The sequence below is a fragment of the Bubalus kerabau genome, chromosome 6 (assembly GCF_029407905.1).
Source record: "Bubalus kerabau isolate K-KA32 ecotype Philippines breed swamp buffalo chromosome 6, PCC_UOA_SB_1v2, whole genome shotgun sequence".
Classification (NCBI taxonomy): Eukaryota; Metazoa; Chordata; class Mammalia; order Artiodactyla; family Bovidae; genus Bubalus; species Bubalus kerabau.
This window is the reverse complement of record NC_073629.1, coordinates 35941214-35953960: the sequence shown is the minus strand read 5'-3', so window position 1 is coordinate 35953960 and position 12747 is coordinate 35941214. Positions and strand designations below refer to the sequence as shown.

The 12747-nt window shown below is 40.5% G+C and overlaps 1 protein-coding gene across 1 annotated transcript in view; it reads right to left on the bottom strand.

Moving 5' to 3' along the window:
- The window catches only part of LOC129655033 (calcium-binding mitochondrial carrier protein SCaMC-1), a 58173-nt gene extending 46422 nt beyond the window's left edge, over positions 1 to 11751 (bottom strand). The window contains exons 1-2 of the mRNA XM_055584910.1: positions 11364 to 11751; positions 237 to 363 (exon numbers count right to left, since the gene is read on the bottom strand). Coding sequence (XP_055440885.1) covers positions 237 to 363; positions 11364 to 11546 — 310 coding nt within the window. The 5' untranslated portion in view covers positions 11547 to 11751. The remainder of the gene's footprint in view (positions 1 to 236; positions 364 to 11363) is intronic.
- Positions 11752 to 12747: the final 996 nt, after the last annotated feature.

Below are 12747 nucleotides of genomic sequence, written 5' to 3'. Positions count from 1 at the left end.
TTAATATTTCACAAAAGGCCCTACTCACAGTTTATGATTCATCAGACAAAACTACATATAACTTATCTCCACTAAAAACATTCTATATAAAAATCATATACTAAGAAAAACAAATATTAGCACAAGCAGTAATTATCATCTAAAAAAGACAGACTAAAATATACATTCTTTTAGACTTTTAGAAGCATGAGAAGTGCTTCTTCATAACTGTTGATAAACAGAAAATAAAGACAAACCATCATTATTTTTGTCCAAACTCTTAAATGCCAATTTCATTTTTTTCTCATGGTCTTTAAGGTACTTCATAAATTCTTCAAAATCCAGCTTCCCATCTTTGTTGACATCACCAGTAGTGAAAATTTTCTATAAAAAAAGAAAAACATAGAGATATTTTATATGGGTTAAAAATACTGAATTTTTTGTACAAAAACTTTAAGGAAATTGGCTATTTTCCTATTAAGAAATGTATTTTATAAATTCCAAGATAGAAGACAAAGTCTTGACCTAAATTTAAATGTTTAAAATAGTCTTTCTCCTTTTAAATTTCCAAAATTACATGACCTCTTCCTAAAGATGATCCTTATAAAAAGCTGTCATATCAAATTGTCTGTCTCTATCAAGAAAAATCATCTGTTTTGAGAAATATTATTTCACAAAAATAATATACATACACACACACACACACACTATATATATATATATATATATATATATATATATATATATATATATATAACGTTCAGTTCAGTTCAGTAGCTCAGTCATGTCCGACTCTTTGCGACCCCATGAATCGCAGTATGCCACGCCTCCCTGTCCATCACCAACTCCTGGAGTTTATCCAAACTCATGTCCATAGAGTCGGTGATGCCATCCAGCCATCTCATCCTCTGTTGTCCCCTTCTCCTCCTGCCCCCAATCTCTCCCAGCATCAGGGTATTTTCCAATGTATATGGATACAATAATATAATATATATACTATGTATATAACTATATGAATACAACATAAAATGGATACTATATATTCACATATAATACTATAATATGTATATACATAACACTATATATGGACACACACATACACAAAAGATAAATGTATACCAATAATGTCAGGTTAGGTTAACATGTTTTTTTTTTTAATCTTATAATTTACCACAGTAACAGAATAAAAAAGTCATTTACCCTAGTAAATGTGGAAAAATTTTTTGATGGATTCTACATCTTTATGACTAAAAATTCTGAGCAAACTAAAAACTCTGAGTAGTGCTTCCTCAAACTAATAAAGGGCATCTACAAAGAATTCTGGTCTTTTTTGTTTAAACTAGTATCAGTAGAATTCTTTTATCTGCAACCTAAATAGTCTTGATTCAAATGCCACCAATCATCACATTTTAAAAGAAAATACATCTTATTGTCACTAAAAAATAATTATTAATCTTTAATTACTTTCAAAATTAGATTAAGGATGATTTTCATCTAGAAATTATTTTCTGATTACTCAACACATACACTGAGATTTGCACTTGTGTCTTGGCTCAAAGGCAGGAAGAAGAGTGAGAAACTTTATAGCAGGAAAAAAGGAGTTTTCCAGTGTGCCCCGACTGGAGACTGCTGGCCTGGGAAAACTTCCGGATTTAAGTGGGTCACCCTGTGTGATTGGTTGGAGGCCATATTTAGCTCTCTCTGGTTGGTCCTAAGTTGGAAGCAGTGACAAAAATTGGGGGAACTGTCAGTGATCAATCAATTCCTGGCCATTTGGGGCTGTTACAGAAGTCATTGTTTAGCTTCTTGGACTGTCACCAGAGATAGCATTCCCTGAAATAAAAGGTTCTGGGTAGTTATTGTATTGCTGTAAAGAGCAATAATATTGCAAAAGAACCTGGAATGTTAGGTCCATGAATCAAGGCAAATTAGAAGTGAAAAAACAGGAGATGGCAAGAGCGAACATCAACATTTTAGGAATCAGCGAACAAAAAAGGACTGCAATGGGTGAATTTAACTCAGATGACCATTATATCTACTACTATGGGCAAGAATCCCTGAGAAGAAATGTAATAACCATCATAGTCAACAAAAGGGTCCGAAATGCAGTACTTGGATGCAGTCTCAAAAATGCCAAAATGATCTCTGTTTGTTTCCAATGCAAACCATTCAATATCATAGTAATCCCAGTCTATGCCCTGACCAGTAACACTGAAGAAGCTGAAGTTGAATAGTTCTATGAGGACCTACAATACCTTCTAGAATTAATACCCAAAAAATATGTCCTTTTCATCATAGGGGACTGGAATGCAAAAGTAGGAGTCAAGAAACACCTGGAGTAACAGGCAAATTTGGCTTTGGAGTACAGAATGAAACAGGGCAAAGGATAATAGAGTTCTGCTAAGAGAACACACTGGTCATAGCAAACACCCTCTTCCAACAACAAAGAGAAGACTCTACACATGGACATCACCAGATGGTCAACACTGAAATCAGATAGATTTCACATCTATCAGATAGATTCATTGCAGCCGAAGATGGAGAAGCTCTATACAGTCAGCAAAAACAACATCAGGAGCTGACTGTGGCTCAGATCATGAACTCCTTATTGTCAAATTCAGACTTAAATTGAAGAAAGTAGGGAAAACCACTAGACCATTCAGGTATGACCTGAATCAAATCTCTTATGACTTTACAGTGGAAGTGAGAAACAGATTTAAGGGACTAAATCTGATAGACAGAGTGCCTGATGAACTATGGACAGAGGTTCGTGACATTGTAGAGGAGACAGAGAGCAAGGCCACCCCCAAGAAAAAGAAATGCAAAAAAGCAAAATGGCTGTCTGAGGATACCTTACAAATAGCTGTGAAAAGAAGAGAAGCAAAAACCAAAGGAGAAAAGGAAAGATATACCCATTTGAATGCAGAGTTCCAAAGAATAGCAAGGAGAAATAAGAAAGCCTTCCTCAGTGATCAGTGAAAAGAAATAGAGGAAAACAACAGAATGGGAAAGACTAGAGATGTCTTCAAGAAAATTAGAGATACCAAGGGAACATTTCATGCAAAGATGGGGGTCAATAAAGGACAGAAATGGTATGGATCTAATAGAAGCAGATGTTAAGAAGAGGTGGCAAGAATACACAGAAGAACTGTACAAAAAAGATCTTCATGACCCAGAATCATGATGGTATGATCACTCACCTAGAGCCAGACATTCTGGAATGTGAAGTCAAGTGGGCCTTAAGAAGCATCACTACGAACAAAGCTAGTGGATATGACGGAATTCCAGTTGAGCTATTTCAAATCCTGAAAGATGATGCTGTGAAAGTGCTGCACTCAACATGCCAGCAAATTTGGAAAACTCAGCAGTAGCCACAGGACTGGAAAAGGTCAGTTTTCATTCCAATCTCAAAGAAAGGCAATGCCAAAGAATGCTCAAACTACCGCACAATTGCACTCATCTCACACGCTAGTAAAGTAATGCTCAAAATTCTTCAAGCCAGGCTTCAGCAGTATGTGAACCGTGAACTTCCACATGTTCAAGCAGGATTAGAAAAGGCAGAGAAACCAGAGATCAAATTGCCAACATCTGCTGGATCATCAAAAAAGCAAGAGAATTCCAGAAAAACATCTATTTCTGCTTTATTGACTATGCCAAAGCCTTTGACTGTGTGGATCCCAATAAACTGTGGAAAATTCTGAAAGAGATGAGAATACCAGACCACCAGACCTTTCTCCTGAGAAACCTGTATGCGGGTCAGGAAGCAACAGTTAGAACTGGACATGGAACAACAGACTGGTTACAAATAAGAAAAGGAGTTCATCAAGGCTGTATATTGTCACCCTGTTTATTTAACTTATATGCAGAGTACATCATGAGAAACGCTGGGCTGGAAGAAACACAAGCTGGAATCAAGATTGCCGGGAGAAATATCAATAACCTCAGATATGCAGATGACACCACCCTTATGGCAGAAAGTGAAGAGGAACTCAAAAGCCTCTTGATGAAAGTGAAAGAGGAGAGTGAAAAAGTTGGCTTAAAGCTCAACATTCAGAAAATGAAGATCATGGCATCTGGTCCCATCACTTCATGGCAAATAGATGGGGAAACAGTGGAAACAGTGGCACTTTATTATTGGGGCTCCAAAATCACTGCAGATGGTGACTGCAGCCATGAAATTAAAAGAGACTTACTCCTTGGAAGAAAAGTTATGACCAACCTAGACAGCATATTAAAAAGCAGAGACATTACTTTGCTAACAAAGGTCCGTCCAGAAAGGATATGGTTTTTCCAGTAGAAATGTAGGGACATGAGAGTTGGACTATAAAGAAAGCTGAGCACCGAAGAGTTTACGCTTTTGAACTGTGGTGTTGGAGAAGACTCTTGAGGGTCCCTTGGACTGCAAGGAGATCCAACCAATACATCCTAAAGGAAATCAGTCCTGGGTGTTCATTGGAAGGACTGCTGTTGAAGCTGAAACTCCAATACTTTGGCCACCTGATGCGAAGAGCTGACTCATTTGAAAAGACCCTGATCCTGGGAAAGATTGAAGGCGAGAAGGGGACAACAGAGGATGAGATGGTTGGATGGCATCACCAACTCAATGGACATGAAGATTGAGTAAACTCCAGGAGTTGGTGATGGACAGGGAGGCCTGGTGTGCTGCAGTCCATAGGGTCGCTAAGAGTCGGACACGCCTGAGTAACTGATCTGAACTGAACTGATGTGGTTACTGCAGAGTCCACTGGAGTTTTGATATGTAAGCCCTCATCAACCACAAAAAGCCTTTTTATATGGCTCAGACTGTCTATTACCAAGAACAACAAACAAACAAAATTTTGTTTTGATAAAGAAGTAATGTGTTTCAAAGACTGAACCTGTTTATGGCATAATCTAGAATTTCTCATGAAAGGTTAGTTTATTCCTAATAAATAAATAAAAGTCACACTTGAAAATCTAAGTACAAGAGAAGCTTTAAAAAAGCATTAAGGGCAATAGGTTTAAAAAGAAAAACATGACTTAAAAATCCAAGTGCAATATACAGAGAGAATATTTTGGACTGGCCTGGTCTATAGACAACATCCAGTCCAGGCCTCTGATGTTACAAATGAAGAAATCAAGACACAGTGCTTGGCATATAAAACGTGCTCAAAATACAACTGATCAATGACTCAATGGATGATTAAAATATAGACTTCCAAAGTTCACACAGCTTATTAGAAGAAGAGTTTTACCAAATCTTAACGTGACAGAACTCAACTGACAGTTTTTTGAGCATGAAGTGCCAATTTTTCAAATGAATTTGCCAATCTTTACCTCTCATGGATCTCCCAGTCTTCTGAGTTAAACATCCAAAGAGCAAATATTATTGGAAAACAATAATTATACTCAATAATAACTTCCAAACAGAAAATTACTTGGAAATAATAGAAATGCATGCAGCATCACATACTGAGAAGGATCCTCTAACCTAGGTTGCTGGGGGAAAGATCTGCAAAGCAAACAATGCCCAAGCTCATTTTTAAAAGTCTGATGATTAAAGCAAGTTATAAGGACATATTAGCTTGGGTGAGACCCCAAGACTACAAGCCATTCAGACTGATTGTCCTCCTTCAATATCCAATATTAGAGAAGTTTCAACTACCACACAACTCTCAAAACACACACATAGTGATTATGCCAGTTCCCTAAAGAGAGGAGGGAGCATTCTTGGGGTTGATGCTCATAGGCTACTAATAACAGGTGAGTACCTTGAACAAGGTGACCCCAAAAACCAGTTTGCATCCAATATCCTGAGAGCAATTTGAATTCAGAAGCCCGAGTTCATCTCGAGTTAGTTATTTTGTCTCAGGACTTGTCTCGATGTCTTTTTCCTTCCCTGGATACTTTTGGAACACTTAGTAATGATTGGTTATTGTATTCCTTACTATATTCCTAAATTATCATATTAGAGCCAGGGGGAAAACTGAGAAAAATGCTTGAGAAGACTATTAGTAACATTGTTATTCTTCCTTCAGTAAGGTTGGTAATTGACCTGAAAACTACAATGGCAGCCCAGATCAAGTTTAGGAACCTGTAAATTTGACTGTAGGCTTCTCTGCCCAAGGATCCTCCAGAACTCTCAGTCCCAACATCTCTCCAATCACAGCACCTCTGAAGCCCACCTTCCCTCCATCCTGAATGACCCCTACACCCTGCAGGCCTTCCAGAAGCTCAAAGATGTCCAGGATCCTGTCTTCATTATGGTCTAGGTGAGAAAACAGTTTTTCATAGGAGGCGTCCATCTGGGATGTCTCTGGCGGGAGAAGCGACTAGAGTGGTCCATGCTGTGACCCTGTGAGTCTCGAGGTGAATGTGAAAGGCAAGATGGCAATCTCTGCCCACCGCAGGCCAAGTTGGAAGAGACCTGAAGTAGCAGCTGTCTCTCTGCTACCACAGCCATAGCCCTTCTGCCAGGTACAGAACAGGAAGTCAACCATGCAGACAACGGCTCCAGAGCAGAGGCACAAGGTGCACGCAGCGTTGGGGGCCAGATCTGGCATGCGAGGTCGCCCAGTTCCCACCTTGCTCCCTGATCATCCAATCAGAAAGCCTGTTTCCACCTCACTGCAGGAAGAGTCTTTTCTCCAGAAGCTTCCTGAAAGACTTCTGCACAGGTCTGTCTCTAAAGGTAGAACTTCTTTTTATAGAAAAGTGGGTAGGGGAATTTTGAGACATGGACTGTGGAGTCGTAATGACTAGTGGTGTTGGTCCACCTTTTTTTTTTTTTGAAGTTGTTTAGTCACACTTTTTAAGACTTCTTCTTCTAAGGTTAAGGAACTTGGGAATCATTGTAATGATGCTTAGAACCTGAATGAAAATCTGCCAGCGTGGGCCTTTCCTGTGATCACCCCCGCACCCCTACACCAGGTCATTATCTTCACTGGGTTTCTGCAGTGGCTCCAGAACAAATATGAAATTCTTTGAGCTGCTTCCCTTCTAGCTCTTGGTAATCCTCTCAGCTGTAAGAGTCCTATGCCTCTTATGATTCAAAGTCTCTCCTGAGAAAGTTACAGTAAGAGTTTGTACCTGTGAATACATGGCAGGCAACTTAAGTTTTAAAATTGTCCATGACTTCAGAGGCCAGCTGAACACAACTGTTAGATCAGTTAGCTGTGCACATGGGTACAGGAATACCTTCATATGCTACACAGTCTGCCCCATTTTTCCTCCACCTATTAATAAAAGAATTACTACTAAATGGTACTACAACTTGAGGAGAAATAAAAAATATCTGTAAAAATCTGTATTAAAAAAGTCAAGATCTTCCTTTTTTCATTATATTGGCTTATTCATTCTAAAGCTAGATTTTTGTTTGTTTGTTTTTGGTCCTATACTATTACAAAGTTTTCCAAGCCTGAACTGAATCAAAATAAGAACTTCCAGCTAAAATTGCTGACTCTCTATCAGTTTATTTTTCTGATTTCCATTTCAGTAAATTAAAATTCAGATTATTTCTTCTCCTCTTCGATGTTCTGAAATTTTTTTCCTCAGAGTATCTCAAATGATATCCAAATATTAATATCCTTTTAGAATGTTTTAATGTGGCCTTTGATGAAAAACAAGGAGGAGGAGGAGGGCAGAAGGAGGAGGAGGAGAGGGAGGAGGGGAGGGGAAGGGGGAAAGGGAGGAGGGATATTCTAAGAAAAAAGAAAAAGCAGACAGGATTACTAGATTCTTATGGGAATATTAGTAATAACTACTGTATTTCCTTGTTTCTTATACTACCCTCTACAAACAATTCCTGAGTCCTAGAAGAACTTAATCTGAATTTTATCTAAAACATTAATTTCATAATGAGGCAATTTGGAAACATGTAAAGACAGGGTCAATCAGAAGAAGAAACTGTAGTGCATTCACTTCTGTCCTATGTGTCAGGCACTGTGCCTGGGTGTTCACTGGAAGGACTGATGCTGAAGCTAAAACTCCAGTACTTTGGCCACCTCATGAGAAGAGTTGACTCACTGGAAAAGACCCTGATGCTGGGAGGGATTGGGGGCAGGAGGAGAAGGGGACGACAGAGGATGAGATGGCTGGATGGCATCACCGACTCGATGGACATGAGTTTGAGTGAACTCCGGGAGATGGTGATGGACAGGGAGGCCTGGCGTGCTGTGATTCATGGGGTCGCAAAGAGTTGGACACGACTGAGGAACTGAACTGAACTGAACTGATGCTACAAGGGTAGGCAAGAAACATAAAGATAAAAAGAGCAATTCACTAAGAAGATATAACAATGCTAAATCTGAATTCACCAGTAGTACAGTCCACTATATAGTCTATTTTTAAAATATAAAAGGGGAAACTGACAAAATTATAAAGTTGGCAAATCTACAATTATAGAGATTCTGACACTTCTTTTTAATAGTGACTATAATAACAGTATTAGATAATTTAAAGCCTATAATTAGTTGATTGTTTATTAGGTACCAGGTATTATTCTAAGAATTTAACACATTTTAATTCATTTATACTTCACAATAACCCTATGAAATAAGTACTGATATCACCTCTGTCACAGATGTGGAAACTGAGGCTAGAGAGATTTTAAAATTTGCCCCAAAGTTATCAAGTAAGTAAATCACGATTTAAACCCAGATAGTTTGGCTAGACTTTTCTTACAAATTCATCTATGTGTGTAAAAAGATGTTTATCTGGCAAAACTATGGAAACAGAAGATCAGTGGTTGGGGGTGGGTATAAATAGGCAGAGCACAGAGGACTTTTAGGGCAGAAATAGCACTATATGATATTATAATAATGAATACATGTCATTATACATTTGTCCAAACCCATAGAATATACAATACCAAGAGTGAACTCTAAAGTAAGCTATGAACTTAGTGATAATGATGTGTCAGTGTAGGTTCATCCTTGGTTAAACAAAAAAGTACCATTCTGTTAAATGATGTTGACAGTGGGGGAGGCTTATGTGTGTGATGTCTAGGGGCAGAGGGTGTAGGGGAAATCTCTGTACCTTCCTCTCAATTTTGTTGTAAACCAAAAACTGCTCTAAAAAAATACTTTTATATATTTATCTTATCTTATACAGCATTTCTGGGCATCTTACAACAGGAGAACTTTTGGTTTTCTGTCCTACATATGCTGGAAATAAAACCATTAACAACTACTTTGCAGTTGAGTATTTAATTGATTAATTTTTAATAACCAACTTTTAATTATTTCAAATGAGCCACTGCCTTGTTTAGTGTATTTCAAATCACAAGCCTTAAATCTTTTTGTATCACTGTGCTTAGATCATGAGACATGATCCTCATCTTCAGGATGTTTGGTATTAGTGGAGGACACAGTCAATAAATAAAAATACCTTTTGGAGAGACCAGTGATGAACTCGTCTATAGAGGGTGGTCCGGAAAAGCTCATCCCAGAGAGATGATATTTAATTTTTTTTAATTCCTCTATTTTTTCCTAATCATAAAAATAATAATGTATGATCATTTTTAAAAACTGAAATAATACAAAAATTATGAAGAAGAAAGTAAAAAGGTAATTTAACTCGGACCAGCCAAAAGCAATCATTATTACACTTTTATTAAAGAACCAAAAAAGAGTACTGAGAATAGTTAATATCTGGCATGAGCACAGACAGTGATAGTATGTATATGTATGTACATGTAAAGTATATTTTATGTATAAGATACATATATTAGGTATGTATACATGCCATCCTGTTCTATATGTTTGCATACACATAGTTTAATACAACTTATTTTATAATATATTCTTATATAAATTTTAGAAAACTGAAGACATTTTTTATTCCTGAGTTCTCTCTTTTTCTTAAGCAGTCTTGCCAGAGGTTTATCTGTTTTATTCATACTTTCAAAGAACCAACAAAGAAAGCATATATTTTGAAATTTAAAGCACACATTTAAATAATTCATGCATCAGGGATGAAATCATATAGGACATTAGAAAATACTGGGAGCTAAGTTACGACAAAAATACAAACTTATGGGATGAGACAAAAGAAGTGATCAAAGGGATATTATAGCTCAAAATGGGCTTCCCTGGTGGCTCAGATGGTAAAGAATCTGCCTGCAATGCAGGAGACCCAGGTTCCATCCCTGGGTCAGGACGATTCCCTGGAGAAGGGAATAGCAACGCACTCCTGTATTCTTGCTTGGAGAATCCCATGGAGAGAGGAGCCTGGCAGCCTACAGTCCATGGGGTCACAAAGAGTCAGTTAATGAATCAAACATTCAACTCAAGAAATCAGAAAAGGGGCAAATGAGTAAACCTAAAGAAAGTAGAAAAAAATAAAAGCTAATGGAAGAAAATTTAAAAACAGAGACAATCAGCAAAAAATACCAAAGTTGGCCAGGACAGGGAGAAGGACTGGCAAGAATAAAAGATTTCGTGAAGTTGAAGGTGGGAGGAAGAAGAAAACAACTACAGATACAGTCAGAACTTCTTTAAAACCGTAAGTGAATATAAGTATTAGGAACATTGGACAAAATCGGCAGTTTCCTAAAAGTTGTAGCTTACTAAATCTGACTCAAAAGAAATAGCCACTTGAAGAGGCCTGTAACTACTACAGGCATTGAATGAGTAGCTTAAAATACTACTATAAAACAGTTGTTCGCTCTCAGAACGTATTCACTTTCCCTCTGGGGATAGAGAATGCCAAAGTGTCCTCTTACGTTTCAGAGGGTCTGGAGATGTTCCAAGTATCTCCGCCCTGCTTATAGGAGCTGCTCTCGGGGACACAATTATGACTCAGAGAAGCCGAAATTGCTCAGACGACGGGCCAACCCTTCAGGTCAACTTGTGGACTTTGGGTATTAAGAATGTTTTAAACAATGAAATGTTGCCTCTCCTCCTCAACGGGAAGTTGGGGGGGAAATACGATGGTTTTTCAAACAGTTCTAAAATAGCAAACTATCTGATACAAGAAAGCAGGTTCGAAGAGAGATACAAAATGTGAGCCTTTTTACACAACTTGGAGCCACTGAAGTGTGAGAGCTAAAAAAAAAAACACAAAAAAAAAACTTCATTAAATGTTTGCAGAGGCTGAGAGCTACAAAAAGGGGGTGGAGGGGTACCAAAAGTACTGGGTACAGGATTTTGAACTGTTAAGAGCTAGCTAGAGCACTGCCGCACTCATTGTTCTGGAAAAACACCAGTATCTTTCAGATCTCGACGAGCATCGGTTCCGGGGTACCTGGCCGCGGTCCCCATCCCTGAGCTTCTGAACCGTTCGCGGGCGGGCCGCCTTAAATCCGGCTTCTTCCTGCAGAGCCGCAGGCCGCCGCCCTAGTCCTGGAGCGCCCAGAGTCCCTGCAGCCCTCCCGGCCCCTCGGGCCGCGCCCCGCAGCGACCCACCTCCTCGGCGTCCTGGCCCAGGGGGATGCCCAAGCTTTTGAGCCCCTCCTGCAGCTCGCTGATGTCCACCACGCCGTCCCCGTTGCGGTCCAGTTTCTGAAAGAGGGTCTCGTAGCGCGTCGGCGGCTCCACGTCCTGGCAGGCCGCCGTGGGCAGCACGAAGCCCCGCAGCCAGCGCAGCATGATACCGGAGGCGCTGGCCCGCCCAGCCGAGGGAGCTCAGGGGTCTAAGGCCTGGCGGCTAAGGAACTGCCACTTGCAGTCCGACGAGCCGAGACCCAACGAGCCGCCTCGGCGCACAGGGAGTGGCCGCTCTCGCTGCCGCTCTGGGAGGAGCTCGCCGGCGCCAGCCTCCCCGAGAAGCGCGGGGGACGGGCCAGGCGCAGCCTGGGACTGGCAGGAAGTGCAAAGGCTGCGGGGTGGGGCCCGGGAGGGGCACTGGGACCTGACGAGTGAGCGCTGCTCCATCTGAGTGGAGCAGTTGGGGAGGCCCCAGAGACTGTGGGATTCTGCGTCAGCCTGTTAAAGAGGGGCGAGGGTGTGTGTGTGTGTAGAGGTTGTGGGTTGGGGAGGGGGAGGGGGCAGCCTGACTCTCAGGTTACTTAACTTCAAGGCCTCCCTCCCTTTCGGTTTGTAGCCCTGGTGAACTGCCCAGAAATAGTTCTCTCCTCAGGGAAACTGGGCCTTCTCGGGCTTTGTTTCGAACACATCTCTTTTTTTCCCTGCAACTCCACAGATCCTTTCTCTGGATCTGTTTTCCGTTCACAGAAATGAGAGAGTTGGGTGGCTGCACACCTGGGATGGGAATTAAGCTTTAAAACGCAGAGGAGTTAAATCTGAAAGCAATTTAAAAAATGAAAAGGAACACCTAAAACTAATACAGTGTTGTGTAATTGTAGCTCAATAGAAGTGTGCGTGGGGGTGGAGGAGACTTTCACAGAAAAAGTCAGCATCCATTCAGGTGGATGAGGCTACTTCGATGTACAGCTTAGTGGGATCTGCCCGATGAGTTTTAGAATCTTAGCACATATCAGCGGAGAAGACAATGGCACCCCACTCTAGTACTCTTGCCTGGAAAATCCCATGGATGGAGGAGCCTGGTAGGCTGCAGTCCATGGGGTCGCTAGGAGTCGGACACGACTGAGCGACTTCACGTTCACTTTTCACTTTCATGCACTGGAGAAGGAAATGGCAACCCACTCTAGTACTCTTGCCTGGAAAATCCCATGGATGGAGGAGCCTGGTAGGCTGCAGTCCATGGGGTCGCAGAGCTGGACACGACTGAAGTGACTTAGCAGCAAGCAGTAGCAGCAGCACATATCAGGAAAACTTCAGGCCGCTCCTCCTCAAGATGGATGTTTACAAGGCTTGGGATTACTGCCCA